General features: G+C 41.3%; 1 protein-coding gene across 5 annotated transcripts in view; it reads left to right on the top strand.

Moving 5' to 3' along the window:
* Positions 1 to 6913: 6913 nt before the first annotated feature.
* Positions 6914 to 25956, top strand: part of BCAS1 (brain enriched myelin associated protein 1) — a 55760-nt gene continuing 36717 nt past the window's right edge. For 4 of the 5 annotated variants that reach the window (XM_087750284.1, XM_087750286.1, XM_087750288.1 and 1 more), the window contains exons 1-5: positions 6914 to 7045; positions 7698 to 7727; positions 12533 to 12606; positions 12720 to 12801; positions 22241 to 22824. In XM_087750284.1, coding sequence (XP_087606410.1) covers positions 12538 to 12606; positions 12720 to 12801; positions 22241 to 22824 — 735 coding nt within the window. In that variant the 5' untranslated portion in view covers positions 6914 to 7045; positions 7698 to 7727; positions 12533 to 12537. The remainder of the gene's footprint in view (positions 7046 to 7697; positions 7728 to 12532; positions 12607 to 12719; positions 12802 to 22240; positions 22825 to 25956) is intronic. The other variant, XM_087750285.1, reaches the window with a different exon arrangement.

The raw sequence follows: 25956 nt of genomic DNA on the forward strand, positions 1-25956 counted from the left end.
GGTGAGAGAAATTTGTTTAGCTGCTATCTTTCTTATGCATAGCTCTCACTTTTGCTATTGAGAATTTACAGTTTTAAATATTAAATTCAGTCATGAAGTTACTATTTGGTAATATTATCCCCTACAAAAAATGTAAATTATTACTGGATTTGAGTATTATTGATATTACTGATAGTGAGTTACAGTTAGACTGTAGATCTCTTGAATTGCAGTATGAATTCTGAATATTTGATAACTCCTCTTTGGCTTTTTTTTACATCTTGACAATTTTTTCATGCTGATAATTAATTTAAGAACACCCCAAAGCTATCAAAATGTTCCTAAATGAACTCAAACACAAACACCAGCAAATCAATGAAACTGTGACATCCCAAGATGCGTGTCATATTTTTTTGTACATGAAACAACCGGTTTCATGAACCAGTAGGATTTACAAGAAGTCCTCCCGTGCTGCTGGAAATTCCTGCTTTGTTTCTCCCGGCTCACTGGTGTCACGTTCGCTGTCTGCTGAGCTAATCTGCTGATGTAACGTCATTGACTTCCGTGGAGCTGTGCTGAAGGACAGGCCTGTTCTGTTCCAGGCTGGGAGTTATCCTGAAATAAAGCTTTAGGTTGTCACAATCAAGAACTTGCTGAGTAATATGGTGGGGTTACAGAGTTTAACTGAAGTGCTGAGATGGTGATTTCAGAAAGGGAAAGGGGCAGTGCAGGAGCTGGCAGAGGTCACATCTGACATTTCAGTGGCAGCTCATCTCCAGTGGTAGCAATAAAATTACATAATATTCTTATACTTCACAGTCATTCACTGAAATTAATGTTTCCTTAATAATTTATAGCTTCTATCCCTTCAGTATACTGAAGTGACAGCTATCCATGCTTATGTTTTCACTTGACAGAAGTTTAGTAAATCATATTTTTCCAGGAAGAAAAATTGGCTCCAGCTGTGCTTATCCTGGAGTGACCTAAGGGCCCTCTCCTGCGCTGAAGAGGAGTATTTCTGCACACCGCGGCAGCTGCGGGCATTCACAACTGGAGTTGTAGGTAGAGTTTTCCCAGATCATGCCTTGTGAGCATGAAGCATCAAAACAAGGTGCCTAAGAGGCCAGTCAATACTGTTTTCTCAGGAGAAGTTCAAAGAAAAGAAAATGAAAGAAAATTTGGACATTTTCCTCAGCCCAAAGCCATGAGGACAGCTGGTGGTGAAATAAAGGTTTAAAATCAACACCATGACAGAAAAGCAGAACTGCCGACACCTCTTCACTTTCATGGCAATTGGCACCAGGCATTTGCCAAGCCAAACCTGACTGTGGGGACTTGCCCTCTGCCTGAAAGCCAGCACTTACCCTCAGCTCAGCCCAGCCCATTGTCTGCTGGTACAGTCTTAACCTCACGCCTGGCTCCTCCTCAGGACAGAAAAGCACCATAGACATGATCCACATGGATCAAGCACCCTCTTAAAGATAATTACTTCTCTTACTGCTAATGTTGCTGCAGGTTCATGCTGATTGCGACCGGGCTAGTTACTCACCAAAGTGAAGAATGAAATACATGGTCTACAATAATCCTTTTTTCCCCCTGCTTTTTCTTTTTAGTAAGCCAAGCTCCTCACATTTTATATTTCAGGCTTGGGAAGGGGAAGGGTGATAGACTGGCAGGGGGAATGTACAACCAGCAGGCTTCAAAGCTGTGAGAGCTGGCGAAAGTCGTGACCCAGCCTTTGCAGAAGCTATATTAATGAAGTGAAATATTTAACATAGTATTGTTATCATCAGTGCATATTTGATGGAAACATAAAATGCTCATACAGGAGAATAATTGTGGTTCAAATGCCTGTCCCACCCACTAAGGCACTATGTATACAATAACTCTCTGTTTCAATCCTGACACAGTAACGTTTTATCTGTTCTAGAAGCTCCCACATGAAGAAATAGCTGGTATATATTTTGTAATTCTCCCTCTTTAAAAAAATAGTGACAGCAGGAACCTGTTTTTTTGTGATGAGGGAAGGAGAGATAATAACAGATTACCAGTTCCCTTCCTACATCAACACTGTGCACCACAGTCTGCATCTGGAGAAACTGGAGGTTGCAATACATAGTTTGAAAAATCATGTTCAGGCTCTTTCTGGTAAGCAGCACAAGCGCATGTTTCTCATTCAGTATGGTGTTTCAGCTGAAGTGTGTGAGCCAAATTCTGCTTTCACATTAGTGTGAATCTGGAGGGATTCCACTGGGTTTGGTGGAGTTATTTCAGAGCGAGACCACAGTAACCCAGGCTGCAGCCTCGCTCGCAGTCCCCACACTGAGAGGTATGGGGAGCATGGTAATAATTACTGATGATTCTGCTTCCCTGGAGCTCCCCGCACTGGAGCAATTATTCTCTCCTTTTCATTACCCATTCAGACCGCATTGGCTAAATAGAAGACAGATTCAACAATTAATATGGACTCCATAAGAGACAGTGAGGAAAACCTACTTGCTGAAAACATAATTCTTCAGTAATCACTAGGAATCCCTAACTGTAAAGGAGCCAGATCCAATAAAGCTTAAAACTTAAGTAGAACTTAAGCAGAAACAGTTTTCCTTGTAACTCTGAGTCAGGCATTTCAGTTTTGGAGGCACACGAGTTCAGATGTGCTTTTCTTTGCCTAGTTCAAAACAGCACCTGCTCTCTGAAAGATGGGGATGGTTTTTGATATTGCTGACGCATTGCTGGTGTGACGTGTCTGACTCTACCTCCGCACCATCTTTTGAGCTCATGTCTGTCCTAAGGATTATGGATTTCACTCCAGGGATCAGGTGTTTAGGAGGGCCAGCATCTTATTTTGGGCTATGTCAGTTGTTGAAGCCCCAGGTTTGTAACAACATCAGTCATTGTGCTGCCTCTGAGTTTCTGGAAACCTACTCTACGGTGGGTTACTGAAGGAACTTATATTGATCTGACAAATCTGAACCTCAGAGGTCTCACCCGAAGTTTCTTAGAAATGCAAGGTTACATCTGAAGACTAAGAGTTGCTGTGTTGTTTGCCATCTGCCATCTGCACTGAAGTGTCGGACGGGACAGAGTCTCTCCCTTTCTTCTGAAGTGATTGTGCCAGCGTGCAAAAGCTCTCACTGCCAGAAGAGCCTTCCCTGAAACACAGTATTAAATGATGCATTTGGCCAACATTTTCATTGGGGAAAATTCCCACTGGGATATTCAGATGATATTAAATGTGGTTTGGACGTTCAGATTAAGCTGGAACCAAATCACCTACTTCAGACTTGCAACCCTGCTGGATTCTTTGTACCTCAGCCTGCTTCTCTGACCAAAGAAGGCAGGAACATATCCAGTTTACCCTTTCCACAGTCATCTTGGACAGGAATGAAATTGAACTCAATGAACTTGGAATTTTTCACTGTAAACGAAGCATTTTCTATTTCACAATTCATCCCTGTTTATGGCTGTTACTCAGCCATCAGCGCAGGGCAAACAGCGCAGGGCGCAGCCTCGGAGGCTGGTGTGTCACCCCTTGGGCAGTCAGTCCAAACCTGCCTAGGTGGGTCCTGCCAGGGGCTGGCCTGGCTCTGGGATTTAGGTGGCTCACACAGTTCTCCCCGCTTGGGATCCGGGGTAAATTAAGCAATGCAAATGTTGGGCTGGTCCTCCCTCATCTGAAAGAAGAAGGAAGTCCATGACTCTCTGCATCCGTCCTCTTGGGACTGAAATGGGCAAGACTGAGTCAAAGCTTCATTTGTATTTTGCCTGAAACTGTCAGAATTTGACTGGATCTATGCCTGATTTTTTTCACTCAGCTGTTCTCCTGCAGTTTCCTTCTCTCAGCACTCTCTAGTGTTGCTCAGGGTGTATTGCTGCTCATCCCTCCTGCTCTGCTAAATAACCCTTGACCGAAACAGCCAGATGGAAGTCCTCACCTTAAATTAACACATCAGCCCCTTTCAAGACTACATATAGCAAAAGGAGAGGCAAATATAGACCAATATTAATCCGCTCTTCAATTGTCAATATTTGAATGGTGTTGGCTCTCATTCTGGACAGTAATAAAAGAAGCTGGCTAATCATACATAACTGTTGGGAGCTCTGTGCCATTAATTAAGGGAAAGTTTTACGCAGCTGTCAGATGCACAAGCTGAGCATTTCCTGTAGGGGAGAAAGATTTCTTTGGTGACAGTTTCATTATAGATTTTGGGTAGAAAAAATTGCATTTTGATGACTGAAAAATCATGAAAGAAACACCCAGTTTCTTCTGCTTTGGAAAGGATTCTCCTCTGTGGCCATCATCCTCCCTCCACGGCCACCCAGCTAAGTAATTCCTGAGCACGAGGCAAAATAAAACTCACCGTGTGCACCTCTGGTCTGTCCTTCATGAATACACGGGATGTCTTTGAAATGGCTGTGAAAGAATAATAAAACCTGAGCTGAAATATGCCTCAAAGAATGGATGGATAATTGCCCATTAGGATCACATAACTGGGAAAAATTAAATCAGTATAAACCTCGCTCTGATCTCTCTAATTTAATAAGGTTACACCAGTGTAATCAAGAAGAGCATCTCAGTGACTGCACATCAAATTAGCTCTCAGTATAATTGCACTGATGTTGGAGGAGTCACAGCAGACAGACATTTCCTCTGATACTTGCTGTAGTTATTTCTGTTGTAAGTAAGTGCCGCCAAACCAGGTCAGAGAAGGATGAGCTACGAGGAGGAGGGGAGGGAGAAACGGCTTTGATCTCAACACGAATAACCTTGATACTGTGGAAAGACACATGGGGACACTGGGAGTGTTCACATTGCCTGGTTGCAGGTATCCAACTCAGTTGCCAAAATTCAGGGATTGGACTTGAGAGAGAAAGGCACTTCAGACGGGTGTCACAACGACCTCCTGATTTGTCCAGATTAACGCAGATTCACAGCACAGCCTGTGTAGCATCCAAAGGAGATTTGTCCCCTCACTTAAGCACTTATGTTAAATGCCTAAAGCTAGGCAGTGACCTTTTCTTTTAAAAGTATCTAAATTATTCTTGCCCAATTCAAGTCATGAAGGGAAAAAAATGCCTGGATGAATAATGGCAAACACAATTCTGTGGAAAATAAAAGAAAGCGTACAACCATCCTTCAGCAATACTACCATCTGTTTGGGCTCAATTCTAAGAAAAGCCTTTTTTGAGGAAAAGGAGTATTTTTATTCTTATATTCACAGCACATGCCATAAGGTGAAATATATGATAATCCAAATTATTTTTTTCATGATGCACATTAAGTTTTTAAGACTGAGTTTGATGACTTTTTAGGAGCAAATAGCTCCATGGAAAGCAAAATATGGTGCAAACATATACCAAATTTTAATGACATTTTCTTAAAGAAATTAAGTATTTCTGGAATGAAATATTTACATTTTGCATTTCAAAATTATTTTATTATAATAATTAAACCTAAGGAGAAAGACCAAAAAATACAAAAACCAGTGAATGAAAACTAGAGTCACTGAATGGATGACTGGTTTCGCAGCCAGGTTGGCATGTTGTGCCTTAGCCCGCAGATAACTTTTGTTGCCACCACCACATGTGCCATCCAGAAACCATTCCCAAAATCAAATTCTTTCTCTGGACAGGATTATGAAATTGAACTTGTGGGGTAGCATCCAAGCTTGTAGGCAAAGATTTGCAATATCTAAAGTGATAAAATAAGGAAAAAATGACAAAGCTTCTTGCTTGACCTCATGCTTGAAGACCTGAGGGAATCAGAATATCCACTCATCCTGCCACGCACTGCTGAGCTGGTGGATGTAATCAGAAGCTCTGTTTTCATGCTTGTATTTTCTTCATCATCCTCTGAAGCACCTGACACCATTCACAGCCAGCACATCACCCTTGTTACAGATCTGTTTCTTTATCGTGGCTAATAACAGAATTATATTCAAAACCATAAAGCACCACAGAAATAAAAGTGCCATCCGGATAATATGAGCAAGTATATAGGGAAAAAGATCGCAGGGATTGCAATGGTGTTCCAGTTTATTTGAATCTTGAGACACATACTGTGCAGACAACACGCTACTTCAAACAAGCTGATTAATATATTTGAACACTTGAAGCTGACAGTCAAGTGATCTGTGTGCACCAGGCTTGGATGAAAGGAAGCCTAAAGAGAACTTCTGGGAACCTGTGGCCTCGGGATATTTCATTAATAATTAAGGAGCAGTTGACATTGTGCTTTTAGTTTCTTCACATCATGACAGTGTTAACAGCATTGCTGCTGTCACCCACTGTGCTGGGGAGAAGCCTTGCAGCAGGAGCTCCAGCCAGTCCCCAGACTGGTTTATGGTATCTGCCCTATGTGAGCCTTTCACAACTCTTTGCTATCGCTTTCTCAAACTATAAAATAAGGAATTTTTTCTTGGTATTACGATAGTCTGTGGGAACCCCAGTTCCCAAAAACAAGTTTTATTGGCTGAGGTGGTGTGAAAACTCAGAACAAAAAGCCTTTCCCTGCTCCAGACACCCTCAGTCTGAGCATGGGCTTAGTGACTCACGTACGGGAGCAGTACATTGTGACAACAGGTTTAAAATATAAACACTTAGTCAGTTTGCACATTATGGAAGAATATTAAGATCCACTTTGACTACAGCAAACTGTCATGTCATTAAATGTACTTTGTTTTTTTCTGCCATTGTAGAAAAAATCCGTATTTGGAAGGGATTTTTAGGTGTTCAGCACAACATTGCAATTTCCAACAACAGAGCGTCCGTGTTGGGCTGCCCCGAACCCATAAAGTCAGCTATGCACTTGAACAGGTTTGGGTAGCCAGAATGCTGAAGAACAGAAAATATTTCGAGAAGGGCTGGAAAGGTGGACTACTCCACCCCTCCGTGTGTTTGCACCCAGTGTTTGTGAGCACTCCCTGGGCTGATTGCGGGAGGCAGAGGCAGAGGCAGGGGCAGGGGCAGGGGCAGAGGCAGAGCCGCCGGGGCTGGGCAAGCAGCACCTCGCCCTGACCAGCTCCAGCTCCCAGGGGCGCTGGCTGCCCCGGCCACCCTCCCCCAGGTAACTTGTGCTGCTGGTGTTGGTTTGGCTTTTCTTGGGTTTTGCTTTTGCTCTTCCTCTGCTGCCACTTCTGTCCCTCGCTTGAGTTTAGTCCTACGTGTGCTCTTGTGCTACATGAACTAAGGAGCTCCTGCCAGTGCTTGGCTTTTTTTGTTTGGGCTTTAAAGTGCCTGGTATAAATTTTCCCTTTTGGTGTGCTGGCTTTTTCTGCAAAAGGACACAAGAATAAAAAGATCAGCTTTCTGAACAGAGCGTTTGTACCAGCCAGGTTGGGATTGTTCACCTTTGTGGCATTGTTGAACTGTTCCTTCCCTGAAAGCCCAGGGTGTGAATGTTTGAACTATTTTCTTTTTCCCATTTGGCTACAATGCAGAGTGGCTGAAAGAATTTTATTAAAAACTGTCCCTAGAGACTTAAGGACTGATATTCTGCATGTCCTGGATGCACGGCCAGCTGCCAGGTTGCTATTCAAATTGCTCTTGGGTGTTTCTTGTTTGCTCTAGGTGAGTCATCTCAATCCTTCCTTCTCCTGTCCCTTCCTTTCTGTCTGTTGTGTGTCCATTTCTCCTCCTTAGCCACTGACAATGCTCAGATGCATTTGTCCCCTGGTTTCATTATACCCAACATGTGTCTGAGTTATCTTTTTCTGCAGGAGAGCAATTGAGAGCTGCACTGAGGGAAGGTAAGGAGACTTTCTAAAACCCTATCCTATTATGAGTCCTTCCTTGGCTCCACATGAATCAGAACAGGAGCTTCTGCCTTTCTAGCTGGACCCTGACTGACACGTCCCCATGTTCACCTCTTTTCCAAGAGGCAGAATAAGGGACAGGGATGTACTAAAGAGGATCCAGTCCTTGCCCTGCGGCCACAAGACAGGCTGCTTTTTGCCTTAATTAATGCGTGCTAGGTCCTTCCTCTGCCTCTGGAATGTACGCAAGTTTATTTAAGTCTTTCTCCGACACCTGCAGAGTGGACATACCTATAATGAAATGGGATGCGAAGAGAACTAAGTAAAGTTGATTATTTTTTCTGACATTTAAGTACGACACATGGCAAGTTTTAGTGAGGATTAGTTGCGTACTTTTTATATTGATACACACTGTGACACAGGCGATATTGTAATATTTTAGGTTGGTCAATACATTAGAAAGGTCAGGCTTATGTGGCTTCAGCCAGAGTACACAGTAGATCACGGATTTTCTTGTGATTTTCTCTTGTCATTTTCAAAGCTTTTATCACTCTGCCAGTACCAAAACAATGATTTTTGAGAGCAAGAGAAAAAGGAGAATTTTACCAAGCCTTGAGCTCATGGTCAGGGCACACTACAGTTCATATAACATAAAGAAAAATCTAAAATATACCATTTTCTTTTGGATTATTTTCTGCATTACAATAGAAGCAGTGAAGCATAATTTGGGAAAGGAACTGTTTCAGAGCTGCGTCTGATCTGGAGGCTGGTAGTTCATGTTCCTTTTTAAACCAGTCAGGCTGCATTCCAGCTGGTCTGAATGAGCCTCCCCCCGCAGGGATAATATCCTTGAAACTTAATCGAAAAATCTGTATCTGGAAAGGAAGCCGAAGGATGGGAATGAGCTTACTCCAGTTCCTCTCAACTTCTAAGGGTTTTCTTCTCATTTTGAAGAAAGCGTTCTTGCATCAGCATCATCTCTTTTCCTCTCTCAGTCCCCCCAAATTGTCTTGTCCCTGTGAATGTTGTCAAACCTTCCCTCATAGAATTGACATCTTGCCAACAACACCTCCCAGGTCTGGTGGAGGTTTGCTCCTTACTCACAGCTTACTACAGAGGCAAGCTTTGTGCTTTTCAGACATAGAACAAAGGGCACAAAGAGGTCCTGCCTGGTGGTTGTACCGCTAATAAATAACCATGATTAATAATCAAGGCATACCAAAAACACCCAATGGAGACACCAAGTCAGCATCCCAAGAGATAGTGTAGGGTTCACAGCTGGACAGCGGGCCCCAGGCATTGACAATGATGTCTGATTCTGCCCACTAGGAGCAAGCGTGTGGCCAGATCCTGACGGCTCCCCAAGACTCATGGTTCTCAGGCAAGTCACTGCACGCTGAAAGTCCTCAGCATCTTTTGAAAATCCATTTGTTTGTGTGAGGACTTTAGCTGGGTGCCAGAATGAGGCTTGATGCTTAGCTTTTGGCAGCCCGTGTTCAAAATGGCAGTCTTTGTAAACGCATTGGTGAAAACAGAAACCAAATGGGAGCCTTGTGGGAGTCCCTTATTTTTCCGAAAACCTCCTTGGCTCCATATTTAATAATTTTAGCTTCAAGAGAAGGTGTTTCAAATGAGAGAAAAATGGATTTGTTCATATTAACCAGAGTCCTGAGCACTTTGGGAAAAATGTAACCATTTCATGTTGATGACCGAGCTAGAGTTGCTTGTTTATGCAAATCTAGAGCCACATATGGGTGCAATCAGATGCAATGGTCTCTGCAGCAGCAATTTCTAGATGCGATGGCAGAAGCAAATAACTGTGACATTACTTGCTTGGAAACTTGAAACTGCAAATTTGATACCATTTTCTACGTGTATATTATCACTTCTGCTGATACTCCCTTTTGTCTATAGGTGGCAGTGACCTTTCATTTTTTCTCTAAAATAGGGCAGAAGCATACATATATATATATCTTCCTAATTTTACTAAAGGCTCTGGGCAAGGAATGTGAGGCTGTGCCACTGTGAGCTCTGCACCCAGAGGAATGCCCACCCAGAGCATGCCAAATGGGTAGTTGTAATACTGCTCATACAATGCAAAAATCAGTGCAATACAATAATCAATTACTGTTGCAAGGAGGGAAAAAGTCTGAAGACATATTATACATGCACATGGTGGAGAACTGCATTTGGTGTTTTGGGATCATATTCCCAAGAGCTTTATGTAGCAGGTTTGTCCCATTTTTAGCAAAAATAACCTCCAAGTCTTGTCCAGCTTTCTATGAGAGAGAGGGTTCTGGTGAGTGAAAAACTTTAAAAATTCCACATGACCACTGTGTGTGTTTTATTTCAGTGAGAATTATAAACTTAATTGTAGAGAATGGGTAATCCCTCCTAGAGTAAAATACGCCAGAGATCAGAGCCTGCGATCTCTGCTCTGTATCAGTTAAAGATAACTTACCTGACGTGAGTAGAGCTGCATCAACAGGAAACTGGAGTAATTGAGAATCAAGCTACAAATCATTGTCAAAATAAAAACAAAAAAAGAATTTGCTTCTCACACTCGCCACAGATATGTACTGATTTTACAGCACTTGTGAAAAAGGAAGTACGTAACCTGCAAATATTCCGTCCTCTGCGTAAGTTGTCTCCTGGCATAAACCAGGCGGCCTTGTGAATGGAAAACAAAAGTAAATCCTCCAGATTCAACCAGATACTAAATTTACCATCGAGACTAAGCAGTAGGATTTGAATCTTGTTTTCTTCTCTTCCGATAGGATAATGCTTAAAGTTGCTAGGAAACAGAATTACATAGCAAGGACAAGAGGCCATTGTACGTCCATGGGGAAACGCTGGCTCTTTTCCAACATAAATCAGAAGTTCTGATTTATAGTGGAAATATCAGCTGAGAAGATAAAATCCCTGTAAAATAACTCTGCAGTCTGAAATCAAGGCTCAGTCCTGCAGCCACTATTTATGCAGCGATTCTCAGCAGTGCACGACCACGGTTCGTGTTTCAGCAACAGCGGGGGCCGTTCAGTGTCCAGCGCGGCACTAGGCACTTAGCAGAGAACAATAACCATCTCTGGAGAGAGTCCCAGCTTGGATTTCACGTCAGCTAGGATGCAGCATAAAACAGAAGCCAGATCTGGACCATCCTTGTAAAGCAAAGGTTTGTAGATTGAGGTTAGGAAAAAAACACAACGAGCCTGAGCTCCGTAAACACTAACGGGAAGCAGACACTTGGGTCTGTGGGCTGAAAGGGGAGCTGCCCCCAGTTCTCACATTCAAATTCTAGTGAACATGATTTAGCAAAACTACTCTTTTCCTTCTTTTCTCCAATAGCCAAAGGTTGTTTAATTAAAATACTAAAGAAGTTGCTCTCATCCATACCTCTGCAGCTTCACTGATTCATACAGGCATAAACCAGAGCAATAATAAAACAGAAGAGCACTTGGTACCCACGGTGGCTGTGCAGGACATCCAGAAGGATGAGCACTGGGGGTGGAGCCAGCTCCAGCCCTCTGCGTTCCTCTCTTTAGAGACCTTCCTCTTTCAATGTGTGGCTCAGAATAGTTTCTCCTTATTGTTTTTTTTGTGTAGCTTTAACAGTATATATACATACATATCCTGAGCCAAAGTCAATAGGAACCTTCCTCTTCACTTCAGTCTGGTTTGCCCTTCAACCATGTTGCAGGGAGTATGTTTGGCCCCAAAGAATTTATGGTCCTAGACCAAAGCAAGCTCAGAGGGTACATAAATGTATTTTAAATTAAGGGGAAAAGAAAAAAAAAAAAAAAACCAAAACAAAAACCCCAGCAGGTTTATGTGTACTTGTACATAGGAAAGATGCTAAAATTGAATCAAACACATTGCCCGTGAACAAAGTTTAAAGAAATCAGAACACTTTCACTAAGTGTTGAATTATCTAATGAACTAATAGTAATTAACTAGCTAAGATTATGCCTGGATTGTACCAGAGCTGTGACTCCAGTGGGTATGAACATAAGAAAGCCATTTTAAACTGACGAGCTTGGGTATCAGTAGTGCTGCACCTGTGGCAACACAAGATGCTCAAAAAACACATCCAGGACCACAGATGAATGCTGCAGTGGCTGCTTCATGTTGTCTCTGACTTGCTGCAGCTACAGTCTTGGCAGTGCTCGAAATAGCCAAGGAAATGTAGCTCAGTTAATTCTATGGGCTGCCGTCGACTGGTGAAGCTGTCTAGGGCAGGCCAAATACTTCCACAGCCACAGGCCAGAATTTTCCCCAGAGGATTTGTTATAAGTAACTGCAGGACATACAGGGCCTGATATTCAGAGTTTACATGCATGATGTCTTTGCATGCTGCCTCTTTTCTTTCTTCTTTTTTTTAAATGAAAGCCAAACAAAAATATAAACCCCCACCAAGCTGCTGTAATTTATTCATATATTTTGGTCTTTTTCACTTTATTCTGCTGCTAACTCCATGTTACTATCTACTGAGTGCTAATGAATGATGCAGGTGTGATTGCATCCAGTTTTCCTCAGCAAACAAGAAAAGTTTGTTAGTTTGTACCATTTTTAGTGAGCAGATGTGAGCCCCTCTGCACAACTGGGTTTGAGTAAGACTGGTTGGTGCAGACTGATGACTGGGGCAGGTGCCTTTGGGAAAGCAGGTGGGGCTTATTAGGAATTTAAACAGCCTGCCAATGTCTGTCACCATTGGCTGTCTCTTAATTTGAATTAGGCAGTAAATTCATATTAATGGGAAAGAAAGGGTTATTTGGGGTTTTTTTTTTCCCTCCACCTTACAGGAGCTATGGGGAATACAATGAGTGTCCCAGAGGGAGCTGAAGAAGACAATACATGCACAGTAAAGAGCTATCAGGTAAGCAAGAGCTGCCCACTCTCACGTTCCCTGGCTATTGCATATTGCAATATTGCAATTTTCAAATCCCATGATGTACCCAGTAGTAAGGACTGTATTATTTGCTGTTTCAGGCTCTGTCTGAATCTCCTGACAATATTAAAAATGGATCTGTTGCATTTGTTCAGGCTCCTTCTCCTGCAATGAATGGTGAAGGTATGTACTGGGAAAGGGTGGCATATTTGCACTTCTTTTGCCACCAGACAGGCGGAGAGAGGTTTATACTGGAGCAAAAATAAATATTGGTGTATGGTCTCAAATTAAAAGATGAGCCCATGCTTTAGCTCTTATTTGTGAATCAGTACATGTGTTTTTTCAGAAGCTTGAAAGCTTAAAGGTAAAAAAGAGTAAAATAGGAAAATATTTCTGAAGTCCTCTGGAAGCTGTTTATTTCATTGTTCTAATAATTTGGTTCTGCATCTGGTCCACAAAAAGTGGTTTTATAGACTGAAGACTTTGGTTAGTGTGAAGTGTTACAGGGCAGGAGTGGTTTGGCACTGGTGCCTTTCAGGTTGTTGCACAAACCTCAGGGTGTCCTGTGATAAACTACTTCTGCTTGGGCTCTGGTGGAAATAGTGCCTCTAACAAGCCTTGGAGAATCACTGCTGCAAGGAGCACAAATTGGGGCTCTTGAAAGGGGCATAATGCAGTAATGGCACCAATGTAAGGATCAGTGGCCTGTTAGTGAGGTTTTGTCTTTGGGGGGGCACAATGAGATGTTGTTTTGAAGACTGGAATAAGAGAGAGGTTCATGTGTTGGAAGGGAGAGCAAAATAATAGTCTTTAAATAATGTCATGGCATCCCTGCTGCTAGCAGGGAGTTATGGGATGATGCTGTTGCCAGATTGAAATATCCACTGGTGTGGAAACCAATAGTCTGGAGGGGATGTAGGAGAAAATAAAAAAAAACCAAAACAAAACACAAACCACAAGGGGACTCAATGTATTGAAAAAGTAAACTTATGCAGGCTAGAAACTAAACTTTTTGAGCTTTAAAATATTCCCCAACTACTGTGGAGAAGTAACCTTTGCGAGGCAAACGTTTGTGCTGTTGATCAGGCTGCTTTGCTTTGCCAAACCCATTCTCTGGTCACAGTGGGCACAGCTCTGGGACTATTTAGAAACTGGGCTGCTCTATAGAGAGCCACTATAATCTTCTGTTTGTAAAAGAAATCAGCAATGTGCCCTAGACTTAAGAGTCCATCCCCAAACTGCCTGATAATGATGCCTAAAGATAGGCAGGCTAGAACTGTATGAAGATTGTATTCAGGTGACAAAAAAAAAAGGGAGTAGGGAACTGTTTAGGGGAGGACTTCTTTTAGTGACTGCAATAGAAGACATTCTTTTGAAGCATTCTGCATGCACTCAACTTTCTGGGGATGTTTTGAGCAGTTTAATGTTAATAAAAGAAAACTTTGTGAAATTCTTTGCAAGCTGGTTACAGAAAATGAAATAAAAATAAAATGAAATCCACGTCCTAGCTACATGTTCTCATCCACAAGATTGTAAAGTCTTAGAAACCACCTCTGCATTTTTTTTGTGAAACCATATTTCTGATCCTTTCAGTAGCAATTTCAACAAATGATATGATAGAAATGTGAGTACCTTTTTGTTCATCTAAACATTTCCATCTTGTTCTCTGAATTCTGGTCCTGTGTTCTTGAGTAGGTGCATTGCTTTGACTTCAAAGATACCAAACAATTATTTGTTAACAATCAAATATGTAGAGGGATATGTTTTTCTGTCCTGTTTGTCATTTAGAAAAAGTGATTGACTGGGAAAAGTACCATAAGGTGGTAAGCATTATACCTGCAGTGGTGGTGTTACAACATAATTGCCTCTGGACCTGAGGTTTTGCAGTGAAATGTCACTTCTGATCCTGAGCTGGGCCTTGGTGGTACCTTTCATACATAGAAACCTACCTTGCTCTCATTTTAGAGGTAGTAGACCTTCTTGAAGAGAGCAGAGTATGTCTAATCTGCAGTGAGATATTCATAAACAAAATTTAACTGTGTCAACTGCCTGTGTTTAAATTCTAGAGAATTTAGAGTATAGCACAGTAATTTATAAAGCTAGATAAGGGACAGCTGGGAATGCAGCATGGCTGACAACATCATTACCAAGAGATCAGTCCTATTTACCAGAATTTATTCAAACTGTGTCACAAGACTGATGATGTAAACCTGACCACCTCTCTCCTGTTACTGTTATAGGGTGTGTTAGATACTACTCAACTACTGCCAGGCCAACAAGAGCATTGCAGGGGATGATGATGACTTGTTTCTCTTTCTCTGTACACTAATGAAATAAAATCAATATGCCCCTATTATGTATAAACTGTGGGTGTTAGTGTAGAAGTTGAATAGTTGGTGGGGGTATGGGTAAATCGCTACTCAGTGAGCGCATCCCATTTCAGACCTATTTGGGTGGTGTTCGTAGCAGGACAGCAACCGGGTTCTCGAGCGATCACACCAGTGGCAGCATGGGCTCCCCGTGGAAAGGTGCTTGTCAGCAGCTGAGCCCCACTTCCAGTGTTGACATCTTGAGAATCTGGTGTAAAGTACATGTCCTGAGCATTAAAAATTTGGCTTCAAGTAGTTTTGAAAAGTTATCTCCACGTGTTCATGGGCAATTGCTCTCATCCACAGACATGTGTCTCTCTCCTCACCTTTCAGCATGTCATTAATTTCTCCTTCCATGTCTTGTTGGCTTTGGAGCCTTTTTGAGCAGCATTCAAGCAGCGCTCATTTGGAGCAGTGTTGCTTCTGTTCCCATCTCTGCAGATTCAGCTGTGTTAATTTTACCAGTGTTTTCCTTGCATCGGATTGCTTTCTGCTTTCAGAATACAATAAAAACCAACAATTCTCTCCAATCTCTGTAAGGAAAGAAAATATTATTTTATTATTCATTGCTAAGAGAACCCTCTCAGCCTGTTACATCCAGTTGAAAAATCTAAGCTTAGACAAAAATAATCAGAGACTGGCATGGCAATATGCAGATGGTGCTGGTTACAGTTCAGAATCTCTGTTCCATGGCTAATTTCCTAATGCCATCTAGCTACAAGAAGTCAGTTTAAATGGTTGCCTACTAGAAAATAAAAGCCTGTAGCTGTGTTTCTGCTGGTGTAAACCAGCAGAGTTCTGCGAAGTAAATAATAGCCAGATGATTTACACTGTCTGAAGACCTAGAAAACAAGTGTATATTTTACTCTTAATGTATAAAATGAAGCATATGGCATTGTTTTACTTCAATGGATTACCTAATTAATGTAATTACTAAATCAGTTTAAGTAGCAAGTTGAAAAATTGGACTGTCCTGTGTTGATATTACTCATCTTTTAACTTTATTAATGTTTTAAAAGCAGATACCACTGAAATATCACTGGTTTGTGTAATGTAATCAAGGTCTTGGTGAAATAGAAGTGCGAGCAGGGTTTGGAGATAGAAATTCCTATAGAAAATGTAGTTGATAGTATTTCTAAAAAGAAATAATGCAAGAAATAGTACTGTAGTCTATGGTCATAAAGTGAGCACTTCTGGAGAAGACAGAAGAGCTGCAAAAAAGGCAAGTGAAGCAAGAGGATTTTATGAATAGTGTTAGATGTATATTTGTGGTCTTTGTCTTGTTAGTTTGCATTTCTGTGATTGCCAGTGATCTGACCATGTGCTGTGCATTAAATGGTATAGTTGATAAACGAGTCTATGAAATCTATATCTGCTAATATAATGAAAAAAGAATCCAGAGAGTTAACTTAATATGACCAGAGGAAGTAATGTTATTTGGAAGAGCTCTGTCACCATCTGCTTCACATCTGGGTGAGCGGATTGGTGACTGGTTCCCTACATTTGCTGCTTCTGCTCAAACAGGCTGACAGATGTGTGGACGTAGGGATTCTTTCCATGACTTGCCTTTCCTGCTCCTATTGATTATCAGGGCTGCAGACACTGCACAGGGTGCTAGCATCCACCTTCTCCTCCTGTAATGCTATTTAAATAGGAGCGGTGCCCTTACTGCTACTTCATGACATGCTGCTTTGCAAGCAAAAGGATAGCAAATTTGATCCTGACTTTTCCTAATGTTTTGTGTTGGCCTTTTTGAACCTTAAGTAATATAAGTACTTGGTGAAAAATGGGTAAAGGGAAGAAGGCCAGAACTAAAAGCCCTATATCTCCGAGATGTTCACTACATAGAGCAGAAATGTATCAGGAGGACAAAATGGGAAAATTTTGTTTGTATTTGGGTGGCAATTACTTGCAGATTAAAACAGCGACCTGCTCATAAAAAGAAAGATTCCACAAAGAAGAAAAGTTCGGTTAAGATGCAACTCCTTTGTTCCAGAGGATAAATCTGATTCAGCAACTTCTGCTACTAGCCAGTACCTAACGGATGTGGGTGTATTGCAATAACTCTGTGTGCCTGTGAGGTGTGAAACACAATGCATTTTAGTTAATTTTTTAAAGAATGGTCGTTACTATTCTTGCTGCTAGCTTCTCTTGCCCTATTCCCATTAATTTCAGTAAATCTGTTAGGTAAATAATGCTAGTTAACTCAGTGAAACAAAATTATTCTTAGAGCATAAATGTACTGTCAACCTTATTTGCATGGAATAGTTGAGCAAGATTGCAAAAGAATATTAGTATGTTTTTTCTTTTTTAAGAAAGGGGGGAAATGTCTTATTTTGGAACTCTCTGATGCTTCTGCAAACTCACTCATTTAGTCTTGTCATACCAGTTTTTGGAGGTCTCCCACACAAGCACAAGGTATACCTGGAGATCTGAAAATTCTACATCTACAGTAGCATTGTGATACCAACTCAGTTCTAAATAATGGAAGGAAAAATTAACACACACAATATCTATAAAAATATTTCAGAAATGTAAATTAGAAAATTCACTCTTTGTTGCTAGGTGTTTAGATTTTTAAGCCTAGTATTTGCTGCAGTAATTCATTCAGGGCTATTATAATCCATTGTGCTGGCCTACACTGGTGGACTTCTTAGTGCCAAATGTTGCCTTGTAGCCCTTAATGGTTCCTTCATGGCCATTAAAATATATTGTCTCCATAATTACCTGAACTCCAGGGAACAAGATAATGCTGTGGTACTAGAATTACATTGCTAAGCAAAATATCTGTTTGTAACTGGCTTGTATTCAAAATAGTCAGATACTAAAACCATATTTATAGTTAATGGCTTGCTCAGTTCAGTTTAAAAAAAATGATTTATTTTCTATTGTCAAAAGCAACAACATCAAAAAATATTTTCTCCTAGCATTTATTTTATGGCATGTTCACATGCTAGTGGCCTACAGGAGATGTCTATGCTGAAGACCTTGCCAATTCAAGATGTTCCTCATTCAGCAGCTAAAAATTACTTGCACTATGAATGAGTCAGTAGGATAAATGGCAGGAGGTGAGAAGCTGCCAATGTAAGACATCAGAGGACCTAATTTTATATGTTCCTGAGTGTCAGTATTAGCTGTGAGGGTGCATATAACTGCTGAAACCAGACTAGTGATAGAAGGCTAAGGAAAAGGAGCATGTTCTAAGAAAGCATCTGAAGGATTTAAATTAGGCAAATTCAGTATCAAAAATAGACACCTACCTAGTACATGGCTTAGGCTGCTGCCAGGAATAAAAAGAGCAAACTAAGCTTCAGAGAAAATCAGGGTATAGTGGAGGAGGGGGGAAGGCAATCTGGAAGTGCTGGACAGAATTGCTTTTGGTCCCACTTGAGGGAGTTTGGCTGCCATCTGTTATGTGCACCAGGCTGAAGTCTGGTGATATTCCCACTGCTTAGCAAAAGCAAATCAGCTGACAGAAGCTTGGGCGGCGTTTTCATTTATGTTGGACTGGTGGCTCTGAACTTCCTTTTGTGTCAGCTGCATCCTCAGGATTCCTGCCCACCTCTGGTCGAGTGCTGCATCTTGGTCCCAAACACATGTGAAATAGGTGCTTTGCTGCAGGCACTCCACACCGATGCTGCTGGGTACGTTAGGTCCCATAATGAACAGAAGTAATTCCATACCTATGTGGTCAGTTTTGCAGCTGGCATGGTCAACATAAAGCCTGTGCTTGCCTTAAGGCTTTGGCCATTATAATATTTTATTTGTTGGCTCTGTCTATTAAAACATAAGCGCTTGCTTTTTAAAATTCAGTGCGAATTCTGCACTTGGTCCCATTCTGTGTCAGCAAACATAGTGCTGTTCTTCATCCTCGGCCTATGGAAGTGCTTAAAATGCTAAAGTTGAGGATACGAAAGGAAGGGGGAGAAAGTCTGTCAGCAATTACTTCTGAGCAGGTAAATGGTATTGACATAACATAGCACTAACCATTGCTCTTCTCTGTACAGTTTTTCTTACAAGTCAAGGAAAAAAATGCTGGTCTAATATAGCAAATTTCAGAAAAAAATCCTTATTTTAAGCGTGTTCTTACAGAAGAGGGACTTTGTGCAGCTATAGTATTGCCTTTTTAACATACCCTGATGACGTGAAGGGAAAGAAAGGGCGAATCTTCTGTAGCATGACTGTCTTTTGTTAAATACTTGAAAGGAAAATGCCCATGTACTACTAGTATGAAATGCAATCTCACAGCAGTGCTGTAAATTGTATATTGATTTTAGTTTCAGAGCAGTTATTAATCTCATTCAGGGTGAGCAGCTTTGATCTACTTGCAGACCTGGCCTAGAATTTGGGAGGTTTTGCTTCTGTTTCTAATTCTGCCTCTGGATTGTGGAATAACTTTTGAAAGAATGGCACTTCTGTGTCTCTCTAAAAACAAAAATATCATGCACTTTTCATCCAAATAATGCAATTTCAAAGCCTTTCTCCTTCACAGTTTGCTGTGAATATGGCACAAGTCAAACTCTTCTGTGCAGCCCACCGCAGCAGTGTCTCCTCTCTGGTGGTGGGATCTGCTTTGCCTGGTGTCTGAGCAGACTTTCCCTGAAACAGTTTGAACTGTTTTGACACAAGAGACATGCTGCAGAGCTCATGCTGGTGATATTTTCCAGGTCTTTCATTCCTTCCATATAATTAGAGATAAAAGGAGCTTGATAGGTTCATGAGCTACTTTTTGTTTGGTTGGTTTTCTTAATGATGAGCTTATATTCCTATTTTTATACTAAAGACAGTTTTCCTGTGTTTCATTTTTTATCTGTTACATAAAGCAGATGTTCAGCACCTATTACAATTATTTTCCAATGGATATTGTTTCTGCTTTCTTTAGCCGGGGAAGGGTTTGCTTTTTTCTTCCTTCCCCAGTTTCCAACTATAATTAGAAGCTAGTGCTTCAGTTTTTTCGTATAGTACTGCAGGAGGCTTCGGAAACTGTAACTGATACTTAGTGGCCCTGACTGAATAGGTGGTTGAGTAGCTAGTTATTTGTACCTTTTCTTTGCATGTCAGTATGTTGAAATAGGTGCTCATGAAATATTGCAGAAGAATATTACTGGCAAAGGATTCTTGTCAGTGTGAGTTATTTTCTTACATGAATAGTAACAGAGAATCCAGGGAAAGAAATTTTCTCTATTAGAGTGCACACAAAGAAATGAAAATCTATTTACCTGGGCAGAACAGGTTGTACTGAGGTGCTCTGGCCCCTCTGCATGCTTGAATATGCCCAAAACACAATAAGAAAACAAATGTCAGATTAAAAATGTTAGAAGTAGAGTAGTTAGGTGCCAGCTCCCGGGCAGCTGGTGAAATGCTGGCCGCAGTTGTGAATCCTGCCACCACAGCCCTTGCTTTGTCAGCTGTTGCCTCCACTGCTGGCAAGTGTTTCAGTAAAGTCACTTGAGATTCACAGTGGCATGCTGGCACGCTCCGGCACTTCTCATCGCTCGGGTTTATGGAAGTTCCCACCTCCTGTTAGTCAGGACCAACCCTGAACTGTGAAACAAGGGTCCAGTGGGGACTCTCCATCACCGAGTTAAGGCTGTGGGGAAGGGGATGTCACGGCTGGATGCTGGGGCTCTGTTCTCCTCCTGCATTTGCCCAGGGACATGGCCAGGGTCCCCGGGCACTGCCACAGGAGGACAGTGTCAACCGGAGAGGGACGCGTGGTGTACAGTGCCTGCTTCTGCCTGCGTGGTGTTATGCAAAATCCTTGCGGGGGGTGGAAAGGTGGGGTAATTTTGCTGTGAAAAGCTAAGGGGTAGTTTTGAAAGCTGCGATTTAAGTGTTCTGCTTTCCTCGTCTTAAAAAGGAATTTAAAAAAATAAAAACTGAACACTGAAGATCTGTACTGTGGAAGACAGGCAGTTTAGTCAGCTTTTGTTGGTATCTGGGGTTTTATTTCTGTTAAAGTAAAATGTGAAGGGCATAATATTGACTAGACTATTACCATTAAAATTTGAAATAATTTCAATTTTACACTGAAACTGACAATTTTAAAATTCTAATTTAGCAAGTCAGTTTGAGACTGTCAGTTTTGCACAGTTATAATTAAGTAGATCTAAATTCATCCTTGAAATCTGTGGAGATGATTGACAGGGAAATCGGATATATATTCTAGTCAAGGTAGGGAAGCGAAGCTCAAGCTGAGGGGGAGCTGTAAGGTTTACCTCTCGACAAGCCTCCTCTTGTTTTCTGGGGTTTCACACCACATAATCTGTGATTCAGTCTCCCATCCACAAAACAGTCACAAAGATTTTTTTTCTTTTGTCTTCTGTAACAGGAGCATTTTCCTCCCGTCTTCATATACAGTATTAGGGGTTTTCATCTCAGCTGTATTATCAAAGTGCCATTGTAATATAGAATCATAAAATATACTTTTAAGATAAAAGATTTTTTCACATCTAAAGTGTGATGGCCATGTACGTACACAAGGGGGAATTATTTGTGAGAATTTTGAAGGGGGGAAATATGATTAAAAGCCATGTTGTTTGTGGGTAAAAAGAGTCGGAAATATAAGGACGAGAAGCCTGGCTCAGATGTAATTTATAAGTATTCAAATCAGGCTTAAACTAACCTACAGACAATAGAGGAGAAGTGCAAGTAGAAACTGCACTATGGAGAGTAGGCAGCAAGGCAAGGAACGGTGTTGGAAAAACGAATGAAATAAGTTATGACTGCAAAGCCCTGTGGGGAGTTTGGCAAGCCAGGAAAAGAAATCAGTCCTTGCGGTTTCCATTCTTTTTTTCCTGTTTAGCTTTGACAGAGGAAAGTGTAATATATTAACATATAACTTTGTCCAAAATTTTTATTTCTTTTTTTTTTTTGCATATCACTTCTATAATTTTAATTGGAAAGTAAGATATCCTCGGCATGTCCACTGGGCTAAGCAGTCAAAAACCCGGGCTGTTATGTGACTTTGGCAGCTCAGAGGGGGCTGTGGAGAACTTAAAATTTGCACTGACTTCAGTGAGGAATGACAGGAAAGAAAAGCAGACGGGCAGGTCTGATAGATGAGCGGCAGCTTGTACTTAGCACAGGAAGACAACAGGGTCTCTAAACAAGCTGTCCTCTGTGTGGTCCTCCCCAAGGCTCCACGTTTCAGAATTAGTTTATTAAAGAGCGAGGTCACCATGATTAATTGTACAACCAGTATAACTTCTTTGCTGTGCTGGATAATTACTGTTTTATGCTTCTGTTTGTAGTGGATGCAAAGGCAAGTGTTGCACGGGATAATGTGGCCATTTCTTCCCCGAAGACAATGGAGCAGAGCCCCGTTCCCGACGCGGGCGGGCAGAGTCTCGGGAGCGCTGCCAGGAAAACGCTGCCATCTGCTAAATCCCGCTCTGTCTTCGCGTTTTCATGGTCTGTACCAGGGCGTACTGAAGATCCAGCTACAGATTCATCAGTTGGATCGGCGAAACTTGATGTCAGCTCAGAGGCGCCCGGAGTGAACAAAGCACCAAGTGACAGCGTGGAGGTTCCCGCAGCAGCTGCGCGGGAGGAAGGCGCACATAAAAACCTGGCCTGGGCCCCGCCGGCAGCATCACTTCGTGACATCGATCTCACAGCATCGGTGACACCTGAGGGAGAGGATGTGGCCACCTCAAAGCCAAAACAAGTAACCTTCTTTGACAGGATCTTCAAACTGGAGAAGGGAAAGGAAGGGACTAAAACGCAAATTGGTACCCGGGAGGAAAGGCAGACTTCAGACCTTCCTGACGGGCGCATCACAGCGAAAGAGGCTGCTGGATTACAGAGCACATCAAACAGTGTCCCACAGGGGAAGGCAAGTGCTTGAGTAGGAATATCCATTTCACTCTTAATGAAACCTCTTGGGAATATTAATAGTGCGGGGCAACTTGATGTCACGATGGCTGTGTGAATGAATCGGTGTTGCTCTTAAAATTATTGCAGGTAACCCCCCACAGGGGTGGCTGAATAGAGGCGTGGGAGAAGAACCTATGGCAGAGTGGTAATAGCTCTGATGTCTGCCTCGTGACTAAATGCTGGCATCTGACCTCGAGTTTAAATTCATTTGTATTTCTCTGAAAGGTTTGGGCAAGATAGGTGTGTTCGTGCTCCAGTTGTCAGGATGATGAACAGCAGCCAGCTACAAATGGAAGGAAAAATACCTGAAAGTAAAATTGTTTCTTATGCTTTAGGACCTTGGAGTTTGACACTGGATGGTTTTAAAGAAGTTCTTTAGCATGTTTTGTGCCATTCTTAAAATGCTCACTCTTGAGCAATAGCTGCTTGTTGCATACCCTACGTACCAGAATAAGGAATATTATGGAGTAGCGATTTTTGCAGTCTTAGCTATTGTGATTTTTTTATTTTAGTCAAAGAAATGTGGTCCCTTAAAATGGATTTTACAGGATGAGAATGTGATATAAGAAATCAAGTAACTTATCTGAGAGAGCACACTAATCAAGAAAGGAGCTGAAAACAGACATGAGTTTAGATTTTACGCTTCCTGCAAAGTTTGATATCAGCAAATATACTGTAGGATTAATTTTCAGGTAATTAACTATTGAAAAAGCCCATCCCCTCGATGGGGATAAGTGGCATAACTCCTATTAGTTCTGCTGGAGCGGTGCTAGTATACACTAATTAGTGACCTAGCCAAAATCCTGTCCAATGTCAGGAACAGGAGGGAGAAACTAGCTGCATGGCCCCCTCATCAGAATCTATGTGTAAATGCCATTTTAATAGTAACGGCTTTTATTGGCCTAGTTCAGGCTTACAAATAAGACTGCTGTATGATCACTAATGCTTTGAATAGTGTCGAACATAGTTCACAAGGTGCTCTCTGCTTGCACAGATGACATTGCAGGTTATCCCCAAAAGTATCTTCAATTTCTATTCTTCTACCTTGTCTTCTCTATCTTATGTCTCCTCAAATTGGAAGATCACATTGCTTGTACAAACTTACAAATTGTAATATTTTTCTGAAGATTCAATTGTAAGACTAAACAGTTGCACTTTTGACCATTGCCCTTCAAAAGTGGCACCCATCGCTAGTATTTCAAGACAGCTATACATGCGCATTTAAAGAATCCATAGTCTCAACCTAGCACAATATCAAGTCATTCACTACATAAACAGAACAGGGTGAATAATTCAGAATGAATAATCTATTCAATGCATACTGGCACTTCTGTTTGTAGCTTACAAGATTGAAGCTTTTCAACACTGTAAATTCCTGCAGATATTTTTGACTAATACACACAAAGAAGTTGTTTTGGCTGTGGCTTGGAAGAATTGTTACTTTTACAATCAAATGCAAAATTGATAATTTCTTATTTTGCTGTGATTGCAAACTACAGAGTGTGAAAGGTCACAGTTCGTGCTATTGAAGTAGTACAGTGTGAAACTCTCTGCAATGAAATAACAATCTGAAGCAGCTTTAACCAGAAGTCAGAGTTAAACATTTGCTGGTAGCAAATAGTCATGTTGGGAAAGCTCAAGTAAGAGAGTGTTTCTAATAAGAAACCATCTGGGGACAGGACAAGATAATCTAAATCTTATTCTGCCAGTTCAAACAGATACTAGAAGCACTGTTCATTCAGCTCAAGCTTTTTTATATCAATAATGCCTAGCTTTCTATTAATTTTGAATTCTGTTCCAGTCTTCAGCTTGTACCTATCCACATCCTGAACATCACTAATGGGAATAATCTGTAAATCCCAGGCACTCATCAGCTGTAGGTTATGTTTGGTATATGTGTAAGTGTTCGCAGGATCCTGGCCCCCACAACCGCTTTTTGGTGCCTGGGGACCTGCTTGAGGACAGGTCTCCTGTTTAACAGAAGTGCCTGTACATCTTTTACACGTGTGCTTAAAGCTGTACCACTGAAAATCTTTGAGGACTCACAAAACTGGGGTTCAAGTTGCTCAGTGTAAATGAGTGGCAGAACTGTATCGCAGGGGAGAGTGAAATTTTAACCTTATCCTTGAATTTCTGGACTATCATTTTTGCCTTTTATCCTTCAAATAGGAAAAGGAGTATATGCTGGGGGCAGAGAGGAGTTAAGGACCTTTTCTGGGAAAAAATATATCAACTAAACACTTCTGATATGTTGCCAAACTTACTTTAACTCCATTTCTAAAACAAAGGCTGTGGCTCTGCCTTGCAGCACAGTTGCCTTCTGTTCCCTTTAAAGTTGCTAGCTCTCATGCAGGGTGCGAGAATGACCAAGTCTAATTTAATTGCTGTTACTGTAGTAACTACAAACTGTTACCAAATAATCATATTAAGAATCCAGATATTGCTTCCAACAGTTTCTTTTTTCTTTTTTTTTGTGGATTATGACTTGTAGTATCTGTAAAAGCAAAGCAAAGTTTCCCTGAATTGAGTGCCAGCACAAAACAAACAGCATTGCTGGTAAGTAAGAGAGAGGCTCTACAGTTGTAGCTTAAGAGCTGCACAAACATTCTGTGTTTGGTGAACCACTCTTTATTTTTGTGGTCTACAAAACTACATTCAGAACACAGCATAATTAAAACAAGGACAGAATTCATGAATTCATGAAGCATTTACTATGTAAGCCAACGAAAAGATAAATTATATGCCTGAAATGTTTCACTGAGCCATGATTCATACAAACAAAAGTGCTGGCAGGAATACAGTCTTTTGATATGTTTTTCTACTGACTGAACTGAAGCTACAGTATAAGTATTTAAGGTGTTTATCACCCCCAAATTTCGCTCCTCAAATAAATGAATTGAACATTTACATAGTATCTGTTAACTACTGATACTGACTTTCTGCTGTTATTTCTGGAGTTCTCTTTCATTATTTGCCTCCGGGGCTTTGTGCAGCATATTGCGCAGTGAGCTGCTACGGAGGTTTTTGTGGTTATTTGACTATGGCTCTGAAAATGTGATATCGTGGGACTCCACATTATCTCTCCCTGATT

The sequence above is a fragment of the Nipponia nippon genome, unplaced genomic scaffold, assembly GCF_047370975.1.
Source record: "Nipponia nippon isolate SJK-2023a ecotype South Korea unplaced genomic scaffold, ASM4737097v1 scaffold_13, whole genome shotgun sequence".
Taxonomy (NCBI): Eukaryota; Metazoa; Chordata; class Aves; order Pelecaniformes; family Threskiornithidae; genus Nipponia; species Nipponia nippon.